The sequence below is a fragment of the Girardinichthys multiradiatus genome, chromosome 2 (assembly GCF_021462225.1).
Source record: "Girardinichthys multiradiatus isolate DD_20200921_A chromosome 2, DD_fGirMul_XY1, whole genome shotgun sequence".
NCBI lineage: Eukaryota > Metazoa > Chordata > Actinopteri > Cyprinodontiformes > Goodeidae > Girardinichthys > Girardinichthys multiradiatus.
In genome coordinates this window covers 16,089,203-16,116,683 of record NC_061795.1, presented here as the reverse complement: position 1 = coordinate 16,116,683, position 27,481 = coordinate 16,089,203, and the positions used below count along the sequence as shown (strand labels likewise).

The 27,481-nt window shown below is 39.8% G+C and overlaps 1 protein-coding gene across 1 annotated transcript; it reads right to left on the bottom strand.

Annotated features, from left to right (window-relative positions):
- Positions 1–9,643: 9,643 nt before the first annotated feature.
- On the bottom strand, positions 9,644–25,965 carry LOC124883241 (uncharacterized oxidoreductase YjmC-like). The gene is given in 8 exon segments (XM_047390248.1): positions 9,644–9,706; positions 9,929–10,039; positions 10,149–10,244; positions 20,912–21,030; positions 22,159–22,294; positions 23,988–24,223; positions 24,377–24,525; positions 25,958–25,965. Coding segments are annotated over 8 exon segments (918 nt in total).
- Between the last annotated feature and the right edge of the window lie 1,516 nt (positions 25,966–27,481).

Below are 27,481 nucleotides of genomic sequence, written 5' to 3'. Positions count from 1 at the left end.
ATGTTTTTGGCGGCATGATAAAAAACATGCATTAGCCGCACCGTTGTATAGGCCGCAGTGTTCAAAGTGTGTGAAAATAGTAGCGGCTTATAATCTGGAATTTACGGTAGTTAGAATGACTTCTCCCTGGCACACCTGGCCTGTGGTGTGCCACAAGGTTCAGTGCTTGGACCTTTGCTTTTCTCTGTGTGTATAACTCCCTTGGACCACCCCATACAAAAATGTCTGTGCCTCATCAATGCTATGCTGATGATAAACAGATCTACATGCGCTAAAACCTCAAAAATCATTACAGTATGTTTTTTTTTGTTCTGTTGGGGGCAGTCATGGCTTTTAATATTATTGATCTGTCAATGTTTCTTGATAGCTTAAAAAATGGGTTGAAATCTCTGGTGTTGGTCTACAGTGGTTTGTCTTTTGCCAATCAAACCAAACATTTTATGAGACATCATAGACACCTGTTGTGTGCTGCAGGGGTTGATGCTTGGAGCTGTTCTTTTCTCTTTTTGTTTTCTTTGGGCTACCTTGTACAAAATGTAGCTGTGTGCCCTAAGATGTTCCCCTCTCTTTAAATTGTGATGACATTTCTGTTAGTGGTTGGATCTGTCAGTGGGTTGTGATGTTGTTGATCATATCAAACTCATTGACCATTTAGTAAAACTGGCTGGGCTCTCTGTTGTTGCTCTTCAGTGGTTAATCTCCTATCTATCAAACTCAAAGCTTTATGTGACAATAGGTGAAACCGACTCCTCCCTGGGCACCCCTGGACTTCGGTGTGCCCCCGGGTACGATATTAAGACGTGTCCCTTTCTCTTTGTAAAAGCTTCTCTTTCTCTTCTTTTCTCTTACAAAAATGTAAGCGCACATCTCATCAATGATAAACTAATCAGGCATAGCTCACCCCTCTAAACCACTGCTTAGCAGAGAATAATAAATGGATGGGTCCTAATTTTCTCCAGTTAAGTCCCAATAAAAAGATTTGTTAAATTTTTCCCAAAAGAGAAATTCTATGTAATGTTGTATAAACCCTGTGAGTCATTAGTAAAAATATAAAACTTTCTGCTAAAACATTCAAGGCATCATTTAAGCATGATTGTTGCAAAGCATTTTGCAATTAATGTTTTGATAAATTTTCTTGATATAAAGCTTTACTTACTTAAACTTATTATTCATTTTTTACCTGTTTCATGGGGTACTCAGTTTTATTTTTAATGCATAAAAGCCCAAAAACTAAACATTATCCTATTTACGGCCAAACATGTCTCCCTTTTCGGGATGCCACACCCCTGTCAGCCAATCACTTTATGATTTGCTCTTTTCAGCGAGTGATGGACTGGTCCCCCCTTATTACCACAAAAGAAAACACCTGTTAGAATCTGCTTAATCCTAGCCAGCGGCGCTGCTCTTTGGGCTCTTAGGGGCCCAGTTTAATCCACATAAGGGCACCAGGCCAAGGCCAGGGCAGATTAGACCCCCAGCATCCATCCATCCAAACATCCACCCAGGCGTATACACACACACACACCTCTGAGTCTGCCTCATACATCAACTGTTTGAACTGGCTTCTTAATTTGCCCAGCCACCCCCAGCCCACTCACTTGCCCAAAACTCACTAGCCCCACTCCTACAGCAGTCCATCCCTCCCCTGGTGAGACTTAAAGCCCATTGATTTGTTGATTTCTCCTCTTTTGTTTGCAGCCTGTCGAGTGTTAACACGACATCCAGGGTCCAGAATACAGTGCCAAGATTTTTGCCATGGCAGATTAAGGTCCTAATCTAGGCATCTGTCAAGGTCGAGTCAGTCGTCTCCTTCATAGTTCTGGGGTTCAGTTTGTCAAGGTATTAAATTAGCTTTTTTATCTGTCAACTGATGATAATCTATAGTGAAAATATCTTGTTGGAAAAGAAAAACAATTGAACACGTTTGTTACAAAGAAATTATGGAAAAAATGGTTTCCTTAATTTTTAAATCGTTTTTAAGTGGGTGGGTAGTAAAGATAAAACATTAACATTTGCTAAATAACTTGATGATTTACAGCCAAGATTGAGTTCACTGAAGTAATGTCTCCACCTAGTGTGTAGAAAACTTTGATGCAAGACAAAATGGTTGAGCTGTGGTTATTTTAGCATACGCAAATTTTCCGAATAATTATAGAAGATTTTTTTTAATAAGGTTATGTTTCTAATCCACAATTCTGGTTATTAAAAAAAAAGTTAGGGACTTTTTAAGCCATATTTAAAGATATAACAAATTTGCCCATGGGATAACATTAAGAAATATGTTTATTAAATTTGAAATTCATGTGTTAGAAGTTATTTTGTGAGATTTTATTTTTAAAATTTTATTTTTAATGTTAAAAGTGGTAAATCTTTATTTTATGTACTTGTAGTTTTGTGTGACAGACCAACAGAAAGTAATTGCTGGTTATTATTGGAAATAAAAAATGACACATGGTTTTCAAAACTTTTTTATTAATGAAAATCTAATTTAGGGTGCATTTGTATTCAGCCCCCATTGCTCCTTTACCCTTTAATATGTTTTTTATAGCCAACCAAAGCCATGTTTCACTTTTCGGGCTTAAAATTGCAAATCATGTATCACTTTCCTTCCACTTCACAATTATGCACTACTTTATGTTGGTCTTTGTTGTTCTAGTAATGTAACAAAAGGTTCAGGGTTTACTTTGAACAGCAACATTAAAATTATAATGAAACATTTAGTGAATTTTAGATTAAACATCTCAACCACTGATGTTTCTGTCCTGTAGCTTGTATCACCGTCTAGTGGTAGAAAGAGATTTTTGGGAAATGGATGGATGGATGGATGAATAGATAGATAGATAGATAGATAGATAGATAGATAGATAGATAGATAGATAGATAGATAGATAGATAGATAGATAGATAGATAGATAGATAGATAGATAGATAGATAGATAGATAGATAGATAGATAGATAGATAGATAGATAGATAGATAGATAGATAGATAGATAGATAGATAGATAGATAGATAGATAGATAGATAGATAGATAGATAGATAGATAGATAGATAGATAGATAGATAGATAGATAGATAGATAGATAGATAGATAGATAGATAGATAGATAGATAGATAGATAGATAGATAGATAGATAGATAGATAGATAGATAGATAGATAGATAGATAGATAGATAGAAGTCTCATAGCCCAGATCACATAAAAAACAAAAAACCAGTCTTGCTGGGTGTATTGGTGCATTGTCATCCTAATACACGGCACCGCCTTTAGGATACAATGTTTGAACCATTGGATGCACATGGTCCTCAAGAATGGTTCGGTTGTCCTTGCCAGTGACGCGCCCATCTAGCACAAGTATTGGGCCAAGGGAATGCCATGATATGGCAGCCCAAACCATCACTGGTCCACCCCCATGATTCACTGGGCATGCAACAGTCTGGGTGGTACGCTTGTTTGGGGATTCTCCACACCGTTACTCTCCCGGATGTGGGGAAAACAGTAAAGGTGGACTCATCAGAGAACAATACATGTTTCACATTTTCCACAGCCCAAGATTTGCGCTCCTTGCACCATTGAAACCAACGTTTGGCATTGGCATGAGTGACCAAAGGTATGGCTATAGCAGCCCGGCCGTGTATATTGACCCTGTGGAGCTCCCAACTGACACTTCTGGTGGAAACAGAAGAGTTGAGGTGCACATTTAATTCTGCCGTGATTTGGGCAGCCGTGGTTTTATGTTTTTTGGATACAATCCGGGTTAGCACCCGAACATCCCTTTCAGACAGCTTCCTCTTGCGTCCACAGTTAATCCTGTTGGATGTGGTTCATCCTTCTTGGTGGTATGCTGACATTACCCTGGATACCGTGGCTCTTGATACATCACAAAGACTTGCTGTCTTGGTCACAGATGCGCCAGCAAGACGTGCACCAACAATTTGTCCTCTTTTGAACTCTGGTATGTCACCCATAATGTTGTGTGTATTTCAATATTTTGAGCAAAACTGTGCTCTTACCCTGCTAATTGAACCTTCACACTCTGCTCTTACTGGTGCAATGTGCAATCAATGAAGACTGGCTACCAGGCTGGTCCAATTTAGCCATGAAACCTCCCACACTAAAATGACAGGTGTTTCAGTTTCATTGTCCAACCCCTGTATATCTTACTGTACTCGTACTCGTACTCATCGTCTTCCGCTTTATCCGGGACCGGGTCGCAGGGGCAGCAGACTCAGCAGAGACGCCCAGACGTCCCTCTCGCCAGACACCTCCTCCAGCTCCTCCGGGGGGAGCCCAAGGCGTTCCCAGGCCAGCCGAGAGACATAGTCCCTCCAGCGTTTTCTGGGCCATCCCCTGGGCCTCCTCATGGTGGGACGTGCCTGGAACACCTCCCGAGGAAGGCGTCCAGTAGGCATCCGGTATAGATGCCCGATCCACCTCAACTGGATCCTCTTGATGTGGAGGAGCAGTGGCTCTACTCCTCACCCTATCTCTAAGGGAGTGCCCGGCCACCCTACGGAGGAAACTCATTTCAGTTGCTTGTATCCGGGATCTCGTTCTTTCGGTCATGACCCAAAGTTCATGGCCATGGGTGGGGGTAAAACATAGACCGACCGGTAAATCGAGAGCTTCGCTTTTCTTCTCAGCTCTCTCTTCACCACAACGGACCGGTACAGCACCCTCATTACTGTGGCAGCCACACGGATCCGTCTGTCGATCGCCGGCTCCACTCTTCCCCCACTCGTGAACAAGACCCGAGATACTTAAACTCCTCCACTTGAGGCAGGAACTCCCCTCCAATCTGAAGAGGACAAGCCACCCTTTTCCGCTCAAGAACCATGGCCTCGGACTTGGAGGAGCTGATCCTCATCCCAGCCGCTTTACACTTGGCTGTGAACCGCCCCAGCGCATGCTGTAGGTCTTGGCTAGAGGGGGTCAGCAGGACCACGTCATCCAAAAAAGAAGAGACGAAATCCTCTGGTCCCCTAACCAGACCCCCTCTGGCCTTTGGCTGCGCCTAGAAATCCTGTCCATAAAAGTTATGAACAGGACCGGTGACAAAGGGCAGCCCTGCCGGAGTCCAACATGCACCGGGAACAGGTCCGACTTAGTTACGGCAATGCGAACCAAACTCCTGCTCCGCTTGTACAGAGAACGGATGGCCCCTAGTAAAGGGCCCCCGATTCCATACTCCTGGAGCACCTCCCCACAGGGCATCACGAGGGACACAGTCGAATGCTTTCTCCAGGTCCACAAAACACATGTGGACCGGTTGGGCAAACTCCCATGAACCCTCGAGTACCCTGTAGAGGGCATAGAGCTGGTCCAGTGTTCCACGGCCGGGACAAAAACCACACTGCTCCTCCTGAAGCCGAGGTTCGACTATCGGCCGGACTCTCCTCTCCAATACCCTGGCGTAGGCCTTACCAGGGAGGCTGAGGAGTGTGATCCCCCTGTAGTTGGAACACACCCTCCGGTCACCCTTCTTATGAAGGGGGACCACCACCCCAGTCTGCCAGTCCAGAGGCACTGTCTCTGACCGCCACGCAATGTTGAAGAGGCGTGTCAACCATGACAGCCCCACAACATCCAGAGACTTGAGGTACTCAGGGTGGATCTCATCCACCCCCGAAGCCCTGCCACCGCGGATCTTTTTAACCACCTCGGTGACTTCAGCCTGGGTGATGAAACCCCCCGAGTCCCCAGCCTCTGTTTCCACCAGGGAATGCGTGATGGCAGGATTGAGGAGATCCTCGAAGTACTCCTTTCACTGCCCGATAATGTCCCCAGTCGAGGTCAGCAGCTCCCAGCAGAATAATGGAGTAAATCTTACTGCACTATATTTAATGTTAGTCAACAGTAGAATAATTCTATTATTGGACTCATTTAGTCGACAAATAAATTTATACATAAGATTCCTTAAAACAACCATCAAAGAGCTGAGATTAGCAGACACAAACAGTTCACTGGCACTGCTCCATCTGGGCCTCTTTAACAAAAGTCTGTATGCATCATTATAAGCCACTTCAATCTCTGAAGGCTGGCTTTTTTATAATTGCACCATAAGTGTGCCATATACAGTGAGGCGCAATATGATCTAAACAAGTTCAGTTTAACTTCATCAGTATAATATCCAAATTTCCGAGCTAGAACTTTGGCTTGAGCATATAGCATTCAAACCTGACGGTAAATGTCCTCATCATCTGATAGACAGTCTGTCAGCACATGACCAAGATATTTTACTTCATTTGAGATGTTCAGTAAGATCCCAGACAACTTAAAATTAGGGAAAACCCAATAATTATCTTCTTTAGTGAGACATATCAGAATTACACTTTTGGATGGATTGAATTTAACATCATGTAGTTCACCATATACTGAACACACATTAAGCAGCTTCTGAAGACCAGCTGAACTCAGACTAAAAGCCACTAAGTCGTCAACATACATCAAGTGGATTACAACTGTGTCTCCAACCACACAGCCAGTTCCACACAGATTTAACTGCATAGAAAGGGCATTTATATAAAAATTTAAACAATGCAGGGTATAGGATGCCTCCTTGTCTGACTCCATTACTGACCCAGAAGGGTGCAGACACACAATTGTCCCACTTGACCTGCAAGGTTTGATTGGCATACCAATAAGACAGACATCTTACTATATATTTAGGCACACCAGCTTGACTCAATTTTAGAAATAGTTTTCTGTGGTTTACACGATCACAGGCCTTTGTGGCATCTAAGAAACACAGAAAGATTGTAGAGTTCTTGCTATTATAATTACTCAATATTTCCTTTGGACCATATATACACAGATCAGTGCCATGTTTAGACTTAAACCCAAATTGATTGTCTGTAGACATTATTTTTTCAAATCTTGGCAAGAGAATAAGTTCAAAGATTTTAGACAGTGTACTTGCAAGGGCAATGAATCTATAATTATCAGAGCTTCCAACTTTTCCTGCTTTCTCTTTAATCACAGGGGACAGAAGCACCTTCATCAAGGAGTCAGGAATAAAGCCATGCACAATAAAACCTGTGAAGCAAGGCAAGAAAAGGAGCTAATCAAAAACTTGCAAATTTGCGATGTTCAGCAGAAATAAGATCCATTCTTGTAGATTTATTTGCAGACAGTTTTTGATTGCTTTATAAACCTCATGAGTTCTGATAGTTTCTACAAAATTAACAGTCAACCTGGTAGGGTTCACTCCAAACACAGGTAAATAGCTTGCTATAGTGCTGTTGCCAATCAACAATCAACTCGCCCCAGAGACGCTATCTACTATGCAAGGGAGAGAGGGCTTGCTATTATTAATAGTTTTCACCTCTTTCCAAAAGGCTTTTGTATCCTTACCTAACAGCTTTTTAGCCAAAGAATCAGCCCTCATGGTGTTCTCGTTCTTTCTAATGAATCATATAGCATATTTATATTTTGCATTGTCATCTTTTTATGTTCAAATATAGGACCCTGTCTAGGTTCACCTGCAAGAGCCCAAGTAGTAGTAGGTTCGAGGGCTTCAGCGTGATATTGAGACACATATGTGTTTCAACCAGGCCTAATTTTGATTATAGTATTACTTTCACTGTAAGGCAGGCTAGCTTCCAGTAACGCTTTAATTATATGAGAAAATAACCTGGATATGTCAGTTTTATGCTGGATATTTGAGCAGTTGCAGTCTGTGCATGTAACTGCCTCTCTTGGTAATGTAGTTTTTCAAAATAGATAGAAGGCCAGACTGTGTGTGTCTGATTTTGGTTACTAGACACATTTACAGTTGCAGGTATGTGATCAAATCTAATTGACATCTCTAGGAATGTGATCAACAATAAACACATTGTACAAAATATTAATGTATACCAAAGCAGCATGAGCATCTGCTGTAGTAATACAATGGTCCAACCAGGACGTAGTATGCCAAGCTTTACTTATATAAGTGTAACTTACTACTGGCAAAAGTTCTCTACTTGATAATATTCAATTAGAATCTGTGCAAAAATGATTCAGATGTTTTGCAAACACTGAGTTTTTATCCGAGATGTCTGCATTCATGTCACCCTTGACATAGACACTATTCAATTTCTCAATGTGCATAAAGGAACTGATAAAAGCAAGCTTACTAAGATATTCTTCTTCATTATGGAGACATTAAAAGGGAGCATACACATTTAAAATAATGAATTCTTGGTCATGCTGTGTTACAAGTACTGCAATACACCAGTCCACACCAAGTCTAATGACCTTTATCACTGAGTCCAAGCTTAGTGTATAGCCACTTCTCCAGGTATTTTTCCTCTTTTAATTCCCAAGCTGAGGTCGGCAGGAGGCTCTCCAGCACCAAGGAAACTATCATTAAATTGGAGTTTAATCCTTTTTATTCTTGCTTGGCTAAAAAAGATTCTTGTAAGCACAAGATGTCACAGTGCTGCAACAAATGATCAACAACCAACCGGCGAGCTTTTCAGCGCTCTGACCTAAGCGCAGGCCACGACAGTTGTATGAAATAACTTTGATGTCCATAGCAAACTTATTCCTTTGTGCTCACGCCAGAAACAGGGACACATATATCCATGGAGGAAAGAGCAGCATTTGCACGGATAATAGTCCAGACCAGCCTACGAATCCTTGATCAACGCGTTGTTCCAGGGCAGACATCCAGCTTCGCAGGTCTGCCGTGACATCGTGTAGACCTTCACTGACCTTAGCCTGGCATTGAAGTGTCTGCTTCATGGCAGAAACTGCAACATGGAGCTGTTCCATTTTACTTAGCAGGCCGCAGACATCCATGTTTGTAGAAGTCACTGGTGGCAACTCAAATAGTAATGAGACACAAATCTAGGAACATTGTCCCCGCATTCATTAAGCACTTTGAAGCAGGCCTTCACATTATTGATGTCTTTTTGTGCTCCTTTATGCAAGATGCTACGCTGAGTAGAGGTACAAAGCTCCTACAGCGTCTTCTTTGAGGTTTCTATCCAGTCTGTGTCAAACGTTTTGACAGCCAACAGAACAATCTTGTCCTGACTTAGAGCCTTTAGTTTAATAGAGAGAAAATGTAAAAATTCATCCTCTACAATAGTTTTACCTTCAATAGTTTTATATATGCAATGTTTTAAGCGAGCTCTGGCAGACACAGGAAATGCGGAACAGCGTGCTGCAGTCACATCAGCGATCTTGATATGGCTGATGAAAACTCAAATACCTAAAAAATATTTTTATATAAAAAGGCATACATGAATGTTACATTTACAGCCTTTTAATGAAAGAAAAGTAAAAACAAAAGCAGGGGAACATCCTGTTGTTAATTTAAAACATTTATTTGTGCTATCATAGACTTTTATACATCCTACCACAGTCATTTCTGTATATCTTCAAGAGTAAAATGTTTCCATAGCAGGAAATGACCAGCTCTGCACAGTTTATTAGACTTATTAGACAGTGTTATCCACCCCACCATGTAGGTTGGACTGATTAACTTATTATATTCAATATACTGTAATAAGGTTAGTATGACAATGACTAAAGTATTAGTCTGAAAATCTATATTTTAAATAATACAATCTCCCTACAAGGTACCTCTGAATTAAAAATTAAAATGAGTAAATCAGCATATTTATGAAGCTGAGGATCTATAATTGATCATCTAAATGGAGACGATCTTGTCACATGGCAGCAGCTGGCTGACAATTTTCTTTGCATAATCGTTCTGCAGGGACAAAGGCAAGGTCTAAGTTAGCATGCTCTGGGAATCAAAATACTTTTTTTTAAGGCAGCTATAATTTAGCATAGATTTATAACAGAAGACCACTGATGTCAGTGTGGTACACAACATGGCTTAACATATTACAAGCTCCTGCCATTTTACTTTTGTAAAAAAGAAATACTTAAAAGAAAAGGTTTTTAATGTTGGACTTTTTTCGTTCCTTACAATGTACTTGATGACATTGATATGGTAGGGTGTTCCACCCATCTCCTCACACTTCTTCGTATTCATCCTTTCTGGATCTCCAGGAGCCAAAACAGGCGAGCCCGGATCAGCCTGCAGCAAAAGAGCAACATCAAGGAAAAGAAGAAAGGAGGGACTTTCCTTTCCAGTATTAATTGAGATAAATAGAGAATAAATGTTTGTCAAAGCACTAAGTACTCACGGGGTCATGGTCTCTCTGGATGGACAGCAGGTCTGACATCCTCTCATTAAACCTTGGAGCAAAGTTTTCTGGGTTGATTGCAACAAAACACAGGCCCTGAAACCAAAACAAGACAAATGGTGAGGGACAAAAAGGTAGAGCAGAGCCCCCTTTTCAAAGTGGCCACTGTCTATAAATGACTGAAGCACAAAATAATACATTTGTTTAGTTAGTCATTCATTCAGTTGTTTTTTTTTTTTTCTCTTGATTTTTTAAAACTATGTTTTCCTCCGTGTTTAATTTCCCCCTTCAAGATTAAATGGCTTCCAATGCAATCACAGTGCTTGAGAATGTGTTGGGTCATATTATTGATGGAATTTAAATTGCTTGATTGGACTTGGTTACTGATCAGCTACTAACCATATTGTAGGGTAAGAGAAGGGAGGTTTATGTATATAGAACCATAAAAACACAAGACAGGCCACAGGTCTTTACAGGACATCAGTAGAATGACAAAAAAGAAACTAACAAATACTTTAAGATAATGTTTAAAGAAGATCTTAATTTGTCAAACACTAATATTTGTCTAAATGATTTTTCTTTTCATTTACAGAGTCCTGTAAATACACCGTTGTAGTAGTCTAACCTTCAAAAACCAAGGCATACACCAGTTTTTCCGTGACCTGTTTTAACAGAACACCATTTTTCTGGCAATGTTTTAAAATGATAGTAAGCTGGTTTAGTAACAAACTATTTTGTGGTTGTTAAAATTTAGATCTAACTCCAAAACAACAGCACATTTTCTCACATTCTCTGTGGTCTTTAGCCCCAATGACTTTTGATAAGTGCTGATTTCTACCCTTGCATTCCTGGGGCCATAAACAATGATTTCTGTCTTATTTGCATTAAACTAAAGGAGGCTCTGACTCATCCACGTATTGATATTATGGAGAGATTGGTTCATTGATGGTAGTGGACGAGGGTCATGCAGTGACACAGAGATATAAAGTTGTGTGTCATCAACATACCTGTGATAGGAGATGTAGTTTTCAATAATCTGAGCAAGGGGGATCGATCATATGGATGTTAAATATAAGTGGCCTGGGAATGAACTCTTGAGGAACCCCACAATTAATTTTCACTCGCCCTGATTTATAACTACCAAATTACACAAAGTAGCCCCTTCTCTATAGATTACTGTATTTTGTCACTTTCATTCTACTTCTGTTTTTGCTCCTTATTCTGACAATAACTTTCAGCAGTTGTTATGAGGTACCACCCTCTGCTTAGCCATTAAAGGGTAGTTTAAAAACAACACAGAGAAATGCAAATCTGTTAGGTTTAAACACCAAACACTTTCACAATTCTGCACAAAGAAAGACACAGAGAAGTTAGTTCATTTTAACCTGCAGGTGAGAGTGTTTCAGAGGCTGCTCAGTTACAATCCTCCACCAACACTCTGAAGACAGCCTCTGCTCCCTCTGCATTTTATTGATAAGAGATAAGAGAAAAAACGCCCTGGTTACAAAATGCTCCAACCACTAAAGGGAGGGATGCACACTCATAAGATTGGATACAGCTGCACCGACAGAATGTTCTAGAACATCCTGTCTCTATCTTGCAGCTCTTGTACATATAAGATATAATCACTCTGAACAGCAAGCTTCACTTCTATTAAAGTTAAAACATATATAATCATTAATTAACCCTAACATTTTCCTCCTCTTTATAAATGTTTTAAACACTTGATACATCAATCATTAACCTTTTCTTCTCAGATTTTCAGTTAAGACATCATGGTGTGTTTTATCTGTACATGTCATTAAAAAAGTAGCAGGAGGTCTTTAAGTTTACTGTATACAACTAATTGTCGTCAGGGTCAGGATACAGATCAGGGAAATGCAGAGAAGTCTCTTCTTCTTCCTGGTCATCATCATCATCATCACTGGCTCCTTCTGTCTCCTCAGGTCTCAGGAGGGCATACATCTCTGACATTTCTGTTTTGACTGGCTGAATAGCAGAGGTTATTATGCGAGTGCACAAAGCTCTTATACACGGAATACAGCAACATCCACACAATGTGAGAATAGCTGCAAAGACTGCTATTGACATAAGGATAGACAACACTAATTGTTTATATTTACCAAACATTTCTCCAAACCCATCCCACATTGTGGTGTCAACTCCAGAATGATCTTTCATTTTGCTGTTAAGTGACCTAAGGCCCTCCAGGGCCTTGGTGAGGCTCCCATCAGCTGCGGTGTTATTTGGAATAAATGTACAACATTGATGCCCAAATATTGAACATACTCCACCTTTTTCAGCTAAGAGCATATCGACAGCAATTCTATTTTGGAAAGCCATTAAAGAGGTAGCTGACAATTGTTCATGGATGGCTGAGAATCCTTCTTCAGTTTTATTTCCTAGTCGTTGCACATTGTAATGGATGTAATTTATTCTGTCAACATTTTTATTTATTGTGCACCACCAGCATATGGTGGATTCAAAACCTGCTGCTACTTGATCTGCTAACTTATATTCATCAGGAACTCCTCTTGGTATTCCTATGCTATCTATATAAGTAGGGTCGTCTTTACTCCATCCTGATCTTTTTTCTCTATTTTTCCAGGTGTGTGGAAATATGCTGGCTACTGTACCCAACAACTCTGCTACTGAGAGTGGAATAACAGACACGGGAAATATTAATGACACTGATGCACACAATCCAGTTGTGTTGTATGGCAACCTGTCATACAGTTTATCGTCTCCACACCACCACCAGATGTCGCTGCGTGCTTTAGGTTTAAAGCTGACACCTACTGCTATGATGGAGTGACATTGATCTTTATTGAGTCTGCTTATGTTTGATCCCACACCTGTTCGGTTTATACAGGAAAAATTTCCTGGAGCAACCTTATTTGAAAACATCGGTTTTTGTTTTTCGGCGGTAGTCAAAGGATAAATCTTATCCCACATAGTACAGTTTGTTGAGAGTCTTGTGCTGTTCATTACTTCTACTAAGCATTTTTCTGTCAACGTTGAGGGAACCACTTGTAGCAGGGGTCTGGCTCCCATGCATACTACACAATCTGTTTTTACTGCCTGGGCAGCCTGTTCTGCCATTAAGAGCCAGTTGTTATCTATTTTAGATATTCCTGTAGTTATTTTGAACCAGTCATCCGGGGTTACTGGTTCTGTCTTAAACTCCACTAATAGTTTTAGCCCCATATGCCATTTGTTTGTTGTGTTTTCAGGTGTGGCGGCATCATGCCGTATTACCGCAAGTGGCTTAGTAATGTTTTTAACGCATATTTGAATCTGCCAGTAATATTGGCCTTGGCTAGAATCTACATATGGTGCCGCCACAAAGTCTGTACATCCCGTGTTGTTGGGGGAGATTACAGTCAAGGTTAGACCTCCTTCATCTTTTATCAGGGTCAATTGTCTTCTCCATTTAATTGCTGGACCTGTGGACCAATCAGACCAGTCCTGTCCTGTTTCTGCTACTAAGTATTTCCAACTCCACCATTGCACATCTCCATAGGTCAAATACCACTCCCATTTCTTATACATTGAGGCTTGTTCATTTGTGCCATCACGTGCTGTTCCAAGCGTTCCCCAGGGTATTTTTACTGTAGTGGTTTTCTGTACTGGTACACATAGTTTTGTGGTTCTGATGCTTACATCATTTGGGCAGGAATTAACATTTATTTGTCTTTTACTCAAATCTTTTCTTTCTTCGTAAAAACGTTCCCATAGTAAAATAGCTCCTACAATTACCACTGAGATTATTCCAGCTACTAGCACTATTTTCTTGTGTGTGGGGGTGTACATCTTACTTATAGATTGGAACCTTTCCTAAGCACCTTTAAACAGAGTTGTGGAGATCTTCACCGGTTTGAGACAATTGTAAACTATAATTACAATTCCCTTTGTAGCCGGACTTTCCTCTGTAGGTTTGTTGAAAAGTCACAATGCTACAGCAGATACCACAATGCTATGACCACAACACAAATTATGATGGTTAGAATATACACTGCTATTAAGAAACTTATTTTAGTCATGTTCTATTATTCTTTTACAATGTGTCAGATGGATCCATGAGTTTCTTTCTGCAATCTTAATTGCAGTTCCAGTGGTCAACAACACCTGATAGGGCCCTTCCCACTTAGGTGAATGCCAATGCTTCTTCTTTATGCTTTTTATCAGGACCCAGTCTCCAGGTTCAACTAATGGTTTTTCCTGTGTAGACACAAAAGGCTCATGGTCACTTGCGTGTTCATCTGTTTGTTGTTTTTGCTGTAACATTTTTCTCATGTAATCTGCTAGTGTGCTTTCATCATCAGTTTCCCATTTATTTTTAAAGAATGGTAATCTATATGGCCTCCCAAACAGGGTTTCATAGGGTGTTAGTCCTCCTGTGCTTGTGATGTTTATGTAGAGCTTTACTAAGTCTAAACATTTAGTCCATGGTCTTCCTGTTTCTTCCATGCACTTTTTTTAATCGATTTTTTATTGTTCCATTCATTCGTTCTACTAGACCAGCGCTTTGAGGGTGATAAGCGCAGTGATGTCTAAGATCCATTTGTAGGGCTTCTCCTATTTTTTCTATCATTTGATTGACGAAATGAGTTCCATTATCACTATATATTTTTTCTGGAATTCCATATCTAGGTATGATATCTTTACATAGTGCTTTTGCTACGGTCAATGCATCAGGATTTTGTGTAGGAAATAACTATCCATTTAGAAAAAGAGTCTATTATTACTAAACAGTACTTTTTTCCTTCACTTTTATTTAATTCTATGAAATCCATATGTATGTGTTGGAAAGGATATTTTGCTTTGGGGAACTGTCCCCTTTTTGGTCTGAAGTTCCCTTGTGCATTGTGTTTGGCACAGATCAAACATGTTCTACAAAAATTTTTTGAATAAGAGTTGAATCCATATGTTGTGTATATTTTGTTCACTAATCCTACCATTCCTCCTCTCGAGACATGAGAAACTCCATGACTCGATATTGCTGCCCATTTGTATAGGTTTTTTGGTAGGATAGGTTTATTTTCTGGTCAGGTGTATATTCCTTCTTTAAGTTGAGCTCCCTTTTTTAGCCAGGTTTGTATTTCATTTTGGGGTGATTGTTGTTGCATTTCCAGTAATGTTTCATCTTTTAGTTCTATTGTTACTAGGAGAAGACTACTTGGTTGTTGTTCTGCAGCTGCTTTAGCAGTTTTATCAGCAAAGGCGTTGCCTTTAGTCACAGTGTCTGTTCCTGTGGTGTGTGCCGCACATTTGCATATTGCAAGCTTTTTTGGCAGTTGGACTGCTTGCAATAACTCTGTTAATAGTGCTGCATGTGTTACAGGTTTTCCAGTGGAGGTAATCATACCCCTATTTTTCCAATGTTGTGCAAAAGTATGCGTTGTTGCATATGCATACTGGCTATCAGTGTATATTGTAGCACTTTTTCCTGTCATTAATTTGCATGCTTCAGTTAAGGCTACTAACTCAGCAGCTTGCGCTGAGTAGTGTGAAGGGAGTGCTTCTGCTTTTAGTACTTTATTAAGAGTCACTACAGCATATCCGGTTTTTGTTTTACCTTTCTCATCCTTTTTGGAAGACCCGTCTACAAATAATATTTCTCCTTCTGTCAAAGGAGTATCTTTTAAGTCTTTTCTGCTTTTTGCTATTTCCTCAGATAATGTTTCACAATCATGAGTTTCTCCATCCTCCTCTGTGGGGATTAATGTTGCTGGGTTTAGTGCTGTACACCGTTCTATTTTGAGATGTGGTTGTGACAGCAGGATAGACATACAGGAAAGATGTCTTGCAGGTGACAGAAAACTCATTTTAGTTTGCAAAAGCAGTGCTGAAACTGCATGAGGTACTTTCAAAGTGAGTGGATGGAATAGTACAACATCTGCGCTAGACGTGACTGCTAGGGAAGCAGCCACCACTGCTCTAACGCAATGTGGAAGGGCACACGCCACTGCATCCATTTTGGTTGAATAGTAGGCTACTGGTTTATATTTACTTCCATGTAGCTGTGTCAACACGGAGGTCATGAAATTTCCTTTGCAGTCTACCATTTGTACAAAGTCTTTGTTGTAATCTGGTAATGCTAACACACAACTTCCCACCATAGTTTGTTTCAATTTACAGAGTGCATCTTCTGCTTCAGAACTCCATTTTAGGTAGTCAGACATTTTAAGTTCCTCTTTGTACATCAGGCTTTGCAAGGGTGCTGTTAGCTCTGCATAATTTGGCACCCAACTTCTACAGTAATTAGTGAGTCCTAAAAAAGACATCATTTGTTTCTTTGTCAATGGTTTTGGTGCTTGCAGAATTGCAGTTTTCCTTTCTTCCATTATTGTTTTTCCCCCTGAACTGAGCTGATGGCCCAGATATTTCACACTTTCCTTACAAAACTGTAATTTGTTTTTGCTGACTTTGTGGCCTTCTTTAGCCAAATGTTTCAGGAGTGCTATGGAGTCTTTTTTGCATTTTTCTTCGGTTTCAGATGCAACTAGTATGTCATCCACATACGTGAGCAATTGGCTCTGTTGTGGTGGGTCAAAAGTGGCCAAGCTGGATGTAAGAACTTGGGAGTAGATGGTGGGGCTTTCACAATATCCTTGTGGTAATCTGGTATAAGTGTATCTTTTCCCTTTAAAGGTGAAAGCAAACCAGTATTGACTGTCTTTGTGTAGTGGTACAGAAAAGAATGCATTGCTTATGTCCACCACAGTGAAGTATTTTGCTTTTGGGTTCAAAGAGTTTAATAACGTGTGTGGATCTGCTACACACGGATATCTTTGTATTACTGCATTATTTACCGCTTGTAAATCTTGAACCATCCTCCATCCCACAGATGGGGGTGCCTTTTTTACAGGGAATATTGGTGTGTTACAGGGTGATTCAGCACACTCAATTAATACTCCAGCCTTCTTTAAATCTTCAATAACAGGTTCTATTCCCACCATTGCATCTGGTTTTAGAGGATATTGTTTAACTCTGGGTCTGTACTCTGTTTTTGGTTTTATCACAACAGGAAGTGCTCCTTTTACCAGGCCAACATCAGTAGGTCCTTGTGACCATAGTCTCTCAGGAACTTGTTTAAGTAGTTCCTCTTCTTCTTTTGTGAAAAAGATGTGTCATTTTTGTTTTGGGTCTAGGTGCACTCCAGCCTGGACAGTTACTGTCCAGAACAATGCCTTTTTGGTCATTTCAGTGGACTGGCTATACCATGTGTTCATGCCGGTTACCACCCAATCCCTTGCTCTTTCACCTCTGTCCACTAGTTTTGCTAAGTTTTTCCATTCTTCCTTTTTGTCTTTGCATAAGGATATGTGTGGCCCAGAAAGTTGTCTGAACAGTGGTTTGACAGTTTCTGGCAATATTACTGCAGCTGCTGCATTTGCTTCTACATCTGAGTACACATATGAGACTGTTATCTTTGTTGGGGTCATCCTGTTCAGTTCACTCATGTACTTGGTGTCTGGCTTTGCAGTATACCACATTGTCACATGTAATTCATCTGGTGACATAACATCTTGTGGGCTCCGCATTGATTGTTTGCCTTCATCCACTAACGATGCCCCTGTTGCAGTTGGCGGTTTGTTAGGGATGTCTAAAGTGTAGTAATAATTTGGTGTTCCCGTCCCTTGTACTACATAGACTTCCTCAGGTTTGCCTCTGACCACTCTCAAACCCTCTGGGGTTGGTGTTAGGCTTAGGCAGAGGGCTATTAAGCCATCTCTTCCTAATAGGTTCACTGGACATTCTGGTAACATCAAAACTGATAACTGACATGTTTTTCCTTCTGGATCTCTGATCCATAAGGGTTCTGTTTCATTTACTTGTTTGATTTTACCTTGTGCGGCCTGAACTGTGGTACATTTCCCACTGGGTCTCACATATGGTAATTGTTCTCTAATTGTTGTCCTGCAAGCTCCACTATCACAAAGAAACGTGATAGGTGTGCCTTGTACCAGCAGGGTTATTTCAGGTCTTATTTTTTCAACATAGAATAGGTCATCTAAATTTAGTATTTCCTCATCTTCTGAGGTGGTTTTCTCTTGTATTAAATTTTGATCCAATTCTGTCCCGTTTGTCTCACGATCTAGTCATGCATTTTTAGTTTGTGGGGGAGGACCTCCCCTACAATCCCTGGCTAGATGTCCTTCTTTACCGCAGGACCAACATGCTCTAAGATTTTGTGCTCCAAAGTGTCCTCTACCTCTTCCTCTACCTCGGCCTCTGCCTCTTCCCCTGCCCTGTGACTGTTGATAGTACACAGTGTTGTCCTCCTCTTGGTAAAACACTGCGTCTCTGACTGTGTCCTTTTTACCCTTTTTACTTTTTATAACTTTTTCAGCATGCAGCGCATGATTTATGTAGTCTGCAAGCGAGCCCCCACTCATTCCTATGTAGTGCCGGTTCACCCAGCCATGTATGTCGGGTGTTGAGCCTGAGTGGAGTGCATTTTTTAGTTGCTGCTGATAAGCACCATTTTCATCCTCGCTTGGTTCCAGTCCACTGTGAACTTTAAAAACTTTCGCCATTCTTACTCTGTATTCATCAAAAGGTTCATCTGGTTTTTGTTTACATCTTCCTATTTCAGTGTAATTTGCTCTCTTTTTATATTTTCCTTTTACTCTATCCAGGAGAGGATCTAACTGGGTTGTTAGCTCTCCGCTACCAGCTGCAAGAGGTGCTCCTAATGTAGTTGATGGATTATAACCTCCCTTCACGTGATACCAGTCAGGGCCTAGTTTGCACATCCATGCTTGTTGGACTTCCATTCCATTCAGATGGTAGGCTTTTCTAAGATCCTCCATCTGCCTCACACTCTCATCCACATCCTCTCTAGGGTGTGGGATTCCTTCTACAGCCTTTTTAACATCATCTTGGGTCCAAGTTCGATAAACTCTAATTATGTCTGATTGGCCTTCTGCGCCTGCTCGTGGGTTAGGGAGTTCAATGAGGGGAAAAGTTTGCACATCCCCTCCTTCATCTAGGGTCATGGGACTAACCCTAGGTAATGGAGATAATAAATGTCCCAATGTTGCAGACCATTTACCCACTGCACCAGTGCTTCGAGTAGCAATTGGTGTTCGTGGTGTATATCCAGGTGGTGATGGTGGTGGTGGAGCAGTGGGTGCATCTATATCATTTCTCCCCACTGCCCCTCCCTGTTGCTGCAGTAACTGCTGTTGCAACGCTAAGTAGGGACCAGAATATTCATTATCTTCCCTTCTGTGAAACATTATGTTCTCATGTCCTGCTTCTTTCCATTTTGCTTCCTCTTTTTCTCTCTTTTGCTCTTCTTCACTTGCTTTTTTTTTCTCTTTATTTTGTCGCTTCCTTTCCTCTCTTTCCTGTTTTGCCAGTCTTTCTCCTTCCTCACGTTGTTTTGCTATTTTAACCCAGACTTGAGTCTGTGCATAACCTTCCTTTCTCATTTGTTTTTCATTATTTTTGCATTTAATTTTTATTTTATTCTGTAATTCTGTTAGGGCACTTGTAGACAGCTTTCCATTATAATTATAGGTTTTTATCCAATAACATAGGGGTTCTACTGCATCTTGATTTTCTTTTTCTACCGCTTTCCAATCTTTGCATGTAAGGTTATCAAGTAACTTTTGTTTCTCTTTACTTTGCCCCTTTCCCATTTTGAACTAAATTTAGATCCAGTATGTTTTTTAATACCTGGTGTATTCTAAATACTGGATTTATGTATTTGAAAACAGGATGGTGATCAAGAAGTCAGTTGTGGTAAAATCCACTTCAACCCTGTTCAGGTGGGATTTTCTTGCCTACAAGCATCCACAAAGGCTCACCATTTACTATCTGTTTTCAGTTTATATGAAAAGTAAGGACCTAATGGTCATTACGATTCCATTCACTCTTCCACACGTTTTTCAGTCACACTTTTTTACGCGTTTTACTCTTACTGTAATTACTTTCACAAAAACATAACAGAGGACTCCGCCGTCCTGTGTAGAGTTTAATTAGTCTATTTCAACTAAGGGAGTCTACCCTCCTGCGGAATTTAACTGTTTATTTTAGTTCACCTGATAGTGTCTAGAATTGTCAGGGTTTCTCTATACTGTACTATTTTAGGTCATTTGCATTTCATCACTCATTCCTTTTAAATGAAAGACCTACTCACTGGTTCTCTGTGTCCTCGGGAGTACCGTCAGCCGTCAGACCCCAGCCTGTCAGGGAGGGACCAGTCCCGGAAAGGGTATTAGTACTGTGGCCACAGATTTGTCTGGAATCTCACTCACCCACTGGGATCGTCAAGCGTCTTGGTCTCCGGCTCGAAGGACCATTTATGTTAGGTTTAAACACCAAACACTTTCACAATTCTGCACAAAGAAAGACACAGAGAAGTTAGTTCATTTTAACCTGCAGGTGAGAGTGTTTCAGAGGCTGCTCAGTTACAATCCTCCACCAACACTCTGAAGACAGCCTCTGCTCCCTCTGCATTTTATTGATAAGAGATAAGAGAAAAAACGCCCTGGTTACAAAATGCTCCAACCACTAAAGGGAGGGATGCACACTCATAAGATTGGATACAGCTGCACCGACAGAATGTTCTAGAACATCCTGTCTCTATCTTGCAGCTCTTGTACATATAAGATATAATCACTCTGAACAGCAAGCTTCACTTCTATTAAAGTTAAAACATATATAATCATTAATTAACCCTAACAAAATCATTCGGATGTTTCTATATCTCTTTGTCAAAAAAACAGATAAAAACAGCAGAAGTGTACCAGGTTGGCAACACGGTCAGTAACTTTCCATGTGCGGACATATTTGCTGTATTGGGCACCAGCCAAGATCCCACAGAAGACCTCCACCATCATTCCAAGACCATAACCTTTGTAGCCACCTACATTCAACAAAAGAGCAAGAACAAATATAAGTCATCATGCAACAATTGTACTTTCTTGTAGTTGGTTTTAATTTTATTACCAATTGTATGGATTCATGACACAAAATGTAAAAGAAAAACATGGGACTAAGATTTGCAATATTTAGGAGACTCTAAACCATGTATAACTTTTTAAGCGAAACCATAACTTTTTCAAAAACGGAAATAAACTGATCATGACCTAACATAGACAAGGACTAAGTATTACAGCAAAAACGGCATGATTAATTTGTTTGTTTTTTTTACTGTAAAATCACAATCAAATTTTTATCCCAATTTCGCAAAACAACAGCATAGCTATTCAAGAAGATTTTTTTCTCAGAACAATTAGGTCGAAGAACATTTCTAAATCAATTAAATCTGCATAATTTTGACATTTGTGACAGGCATAATTAACAATTAATAAGCACATACTTAAATGTGCTAGTAATACAAAAATTTGCCATGTAAATCATTAAAAACAGTGACAATCTAGGATGCAAAAGAAAAAGTAAGGAAATCAAACTAATGCCTGCAAGCGAGAGCATAGAAAAACAATGCCTAGAATGCCTAGAACTTTCTGCTTTGGCAGATAGTTCAAATGCCTCATGACCTAATATTATTTTAATTCTAGAGTAGACAATAAATTAAAGAGTGTATAAACATTTATTTTGTCTGCAGGATCCTGGACCTAGGTGGCACTCTTTTATAGTTGAATCCATTTAAGAATACTGTTGTGAGTTCTCCTAAAACCTTTTGTGGTCTTAATCCAGTTGAGGAGCATATTGATGCAAATTCCCCATATCAAGTATCATATTGGAAGCACTGTTTCTGCCATCTGGAGGTCGGAGTGTGAACTACTTCCGGTTGTGATTTTGCAGTATTAAGCTGTATTTGAAATACTGTGATAATGGTTGCACAGAAACATGTGATGTAATTCAAATTTCAAAGCCCATTTCAGAAATAGCAGTTGCAAAAAAATAATCTACAAAAAGACTAGAAAATCTGTTACTATTATGCCCAGTTCTGCCTAATGTCGCTAATTTGCTTTATAGACGAATGTAAATCTGTTGTATGTGCTGTAAACAAATTTAATAATAACCTGACCAGTGGCTTCACTACCACCGATGGGGACCAATCTTCCTCCGGTCAGAACACTTTTTGGGTCCGTCATTAAATGTCCCTGTGGGTCACAGCCCCAGCTATCAGGAATGGGGTCCCCTCACTGCTCATTCAGTTCCACCTATATATGGATATTACATTAACCACGGGAAAATTAATTCTTTACTTATATTTAATACTTTGATTTTTGTGTGAGTCCTTATGTGACATTAACTGGATCATTATCAGGTTTAAATAAAATTATATTCTATCACTTACAGTGCCTTGCGAAAGTACTCGGCCCTCTTGAACTTTTCAAACTCTTGCCACATTTCAGGCTTCAAACATAAAGATATAAAATTCAAATTTTTTGTGAATAATCAACAACAAGTGGGACACAATCGTGAAGTGGAATGAAATTTATTGGATGTGTCAAACTTGTTTAACAAATAAAAAACTGAAAAGTGGGGCGTGCAATATTATTTGGCCCCTTAACTTTCAGTGCAGCAAACTCACTCCAGAAGTTCAGTGAGGATCTCTGAATGATCCAATGTTGTCCCAAATGACTCATGATGATAAATAGAATCCACCTGTGTGTAATCAAGTCTCTGTATAAATGCACCTGCTCTGTGATAGTCTCGGGGTCCTGTTCAAAGCGCAGAGAGCATCATGAAGACCAAGGAACACACCAGGCAGATCCGAGATACTGTTGTGGAGAAGATTAAAGCCGGATGTGGATACAAAAAGATTTCCCAAGCTTTAAACATCCAAAGGAGCACTGTGCAAACAATCATATTGAAATGGAAGGAGTATCAGACCACTGCAAATCTACCAAGACCCGGCCGTCCCTCTAAACTTTCAAGGAGGAACAAGGAGAAGACTGATCAGAGATGCAGCCAAGAGGCCCATGATCACTCTGGATGAACTGCAGAGGTCTACAGCTGAGGTGGGAGAGTCTGTCCATAGGACACAATCCATCTTCCCATCAACTCTAACCAGCTTCCCTGTTCCTACTGAAGAAGAGCAACCCAAACATGATGCTGCCACCACCATATTTTATTGTGGTGGTGTTGCGCTCAGGGACACGTGGAGCTTGGGCTTTCCAACACACATTACATCTTGAATGCAGAAAAAATGACAAAATTGGCTCTTAAATGAATATTTTCGTCTTATCTTAAAACTACTCACACACGTTTGCTTTATCACTACACACTTGTGGCAAACTGCTTATGGCTTTGATCTTGCCACTCTCCCATAAAAGCCAGATTTGTGGAGTGTCAGACTAATAATGTTCCGGTTAACCAATTTTTCCACCAGAGCTGTGTATCACTTAGCTTCAGAGTTACCATGTGCCTCTTGTGCTGCTTTTCTGATTAATGCCAGCATTGCCGTCAAGTTTAAGTGGACAGTTGTGTTTTGGCAACTTTGCAGTTGTGCCATACTCTTGGTATAATAGGTTGGACTAATCAGTCCTCCATGTTCAAAGCTTGTGATGTTGTTTTATAACCTAACTACTTTAAATTTCTCTATGTCTGCTGTGTTCCTTGGTCTTCATGATGCTATTTGTTCAATAACGTTCTCTAACAAACCTTTACAGGCCTTTGCAGAACACCTGGATTTATACTGAGATTAAATTGCAAACAGATGGACTGTTTACTAAGTAACTTCTGAAGGAAATTGGATTCCACTGGATTTTATTTAGGGGTATGAGATTAAATGGGGGCACTCCTTTTTAATTTTGAATACTATTAATCATTTTTCTTCCACTTCACAGTTATTCATTACATTATTTGTGTCTATCACATTAAATCTTTTGTTTCTTGAAAAATATAAACAGAGGAAAGTCTACTCCTATAGAAATCAGAGAAGATATGTGACCCACCATGTGCCACCACCCAGCCAATCCCAACCTCTTTGGCCTTTCTAATTGCCAGATTCATGCAGAAGTTTCCCACGACTGGGCCCAAGAGGTTTTTCTCATCCACCAGCACTGTGGCTGCACTTTCCTTCTCCACCACTGGCTCACCTTCGACTGCACAGACTCTTGTCTGTATGTCCTTTAGGTACATGTCTGTTAGCAAAGACACAGGTGGTAAATAGCATGCACATTTTAGGCACAGATTTCCCAGCAGATGCTACACAGTGCATCACAAAATCTACAAGTTACAATATGACATTGTGGGAAGTGAAATATGGATATTCACAGGATTCTACATCGACTGACCCATCCTGTTGAGTCCATGACTATAGTGCCCCCTGCAGTCAGCTGTCACCAGCACCTCAGCTAGGCTGCTAGCATGATGGGGTTTGGCACCCACTGTTGTTAAACGCCTCCCAATGAAGCTTTCCACCTCCTGCTGGCTAACCACACATCTGTGGGGGTGGTAAAAAAAACAGGTAAAACAGAGAAAACTATCTTCTCATTATGCTTCTCAGGTCTATGTGGACATTTTTTATTTTAATTTTGGAATTCATGTGGAGCCCTGTGACTAACACAACATGTGTAAAATAACCTAAGAAGGAACAGAAATAAAGAAACAACACAAAGCTGAAAACTAAAGTGATTAACTAAACCCAAGTCCTTCTGACTATGGCTAATATACCGTGCTAATATAATGATTCAGCACAAACCGTAGAAACTTTACTGAAGGTTATCATACTAAGCATCTCATACCATGAATTAGATATTACATAAATAATTTATATATTCCAGACCAACATAATAAATAACATTCCACCGCAGAAAATGAGAAAACTACTCTTTTGCATGTTAGTGTATTGCTGACCAGGTAAAAATAAAATAATTCACAATAAAATTATTCATGCCCTTTTAATTGGGGAAAAAGTGTGGCTAATGAATGGTTTGGACTAAGAAGCTGGGATAACATTATAGGACTAAACCATCCCACATTATGAACTAAAAGTGGGGTTGCAAATAACGATTGTTTTGATAATCATTTAATCTGACAATTATTTTTTTCGATTAATAATTGGATAGCACAAGATGCTGAATAGGAGATTTTTACAAACTTTGAACAAGATAGAGCATGTTTACAGACAAGGAAGGTTTTTCATCCTAAATGCAAAATACATGTATTTTGTTTGCAATTTTGGCCTAATTACTGCTCTGACTGGGTTGTTCTTTGAGCAAATGGCATGTTTTGCCATAGTCTGTATCCAGTTAATGATTATTCGATTACTAATAAGGTGACGATTCTTTAAACAATCGATTAATCCGATTAATTGTTTCAGCCCTAGCTGAAAGCAACACAACTCCCTGCTTCAGTGTGAGTGCAGTAAACATAAAAGTTGGACTTTGTAGGAGCCTTAGAGTCCTTTCTGGTTTACTGTGTTATTTTGTAGCAAAGAGAAATGTTCTAAGACAATGTATTGTTCCAGGAGAGGTGCCTGTTTATCCAAACTGTCCATCTGAGAAACTCAGTATAACAACATTAAACATTACACTTATACATTTCTTTAATTTGCATTTTCAAGAGGATGGGAGCTAAACTGCGAGTGATGACTGATCTTATTTTTTTCACACAGTCCTTGGATTTCTTTATGTTTAACTTCATGGTGCTTTCCAGCAGAACATTAAAAAAACACACCATGATCTTGGATTTTGCAGCTACTGCACACAGAGGCGTATTGATGTTTTCAAGAGGCCACGACTGAAGCTGGGGGCTCGGGGCCTACAAAGAACAAAGATCCCATACAATCCATAGTGAAGCTTAAATGCAACAGGAAGGTCAAAGAGTGCATAGCTCCTCATTTCCAATACAGATCAAGACGTCTACTGTCTAACCCTCGCATTGGGTAAAACTGTGAAAAAGAACTTCATGGTTCTGTTTCAGTTTCAACTTCAACGGATTTCATGTGACGAACCATTACAAAGAAAAGTCCAATTCTGCACTGCAAACATAATAATGAATGGCTTTCAACATGTGTTACAAATAAAACTTTGAAAAGTGTGATGTGTGTTTGCATTCAGACCCCCTTTAAAAAATTGTTGAATCACCTTTCATTGTATTTATATTTGCATTTTTTGGGTTTGTCTCTTCCAACTTTGCTTATCAAGAGAGGGACAATTTTGCCCATTTTTCTTTTGCAAAACAGCTTAAGCTCAGTCAAAGCTTGAGCTGTTTCTGGCCACAGATTTTCGTCTCTGGCCACATATTTTCAATTGGATTTAGGTCTGGACTTTGGAACATTGTTTAGATCAATATGCTTTATAGGATATTGATTGGATCTATCTAAATTGTTCTATCTCCTACATGGCTAGTGGCAAACTGCAAATAGGGCTTTCCTGTTATTTTTCATTCAACTATACCTTTCTATTTGCCATTCTTAAATAAAGGCAAAATTTGTGGAGTGACTATTAGTCATCCTGTCAACAGATTATCCTACCTGAGTTTTGGTTATTTGTAGCTCCTCCATTACTACAGTCTTCCTGGCTACTTCTTTCATTAATACTTTCCATGTCCAGCCTGTCAGTTTGGCAGGACGGGCATGTCTTGGTAGGTTGCTATTGTGCCATATTCTTTCCATTTTAAGAGGATGAACCAAACAGAGCTCTGTGAGATGTTTAAGGCTTGGGTTACTGTTTATGATCTATCCCTGCTTTACACTTCCCCACAACTGTACCTGAACAATTCTGATGCCTTTACAGAACAGACTCTCTTTATAAATCAGGTAGCCTCTGAAGGCGATTGATTGGACTGGATTTTATTTAGGGCTATCAAAGTTAAGGGGGGAAGAATACAAATACACACTAGACTTTTCAGACTTTTAACTGACAGACCTCTACTTCGTTATTCTGCTCCACTTTGTGTTGGTCTACCACATAACCCAAAGGAATGCATTGATGTTTAATGTTATAATTCAATGAAATGTGAAAAAGTAGGTATATTTTTGCAAGTCACTGTAACAAGTACATTACAAACATATCACAAAGGTTTCACTGGTGTTATTTAAAGGGAAGCCACTGTGAAAACTCTAGCAAATCTACAGTGGACAGCAATATTTCTTTGCTCATTTGTAGATTCTGAAAACAGTTGGAAAGACAGGCCTTTGAAAGTGAAAAATGTCAGCAGAATGTATACACAAACAGATTTTCTTACTTATGTTTCCTTATTTAAAATCTAAGATGAGTGCAGGCTCAAAATGAACAGGAACATATTAAATTAGTATTGCTTGACTCACCATTGGCTTTTTTTGAGAAGTATTTATAATCTACAAAACTAAACCAAAACACAGAAACATACAGAAACAGGATTTAACAGATTATGTCTTGTAATGCTCTTTGTTCATGCCAGAATCTTTGGTTACA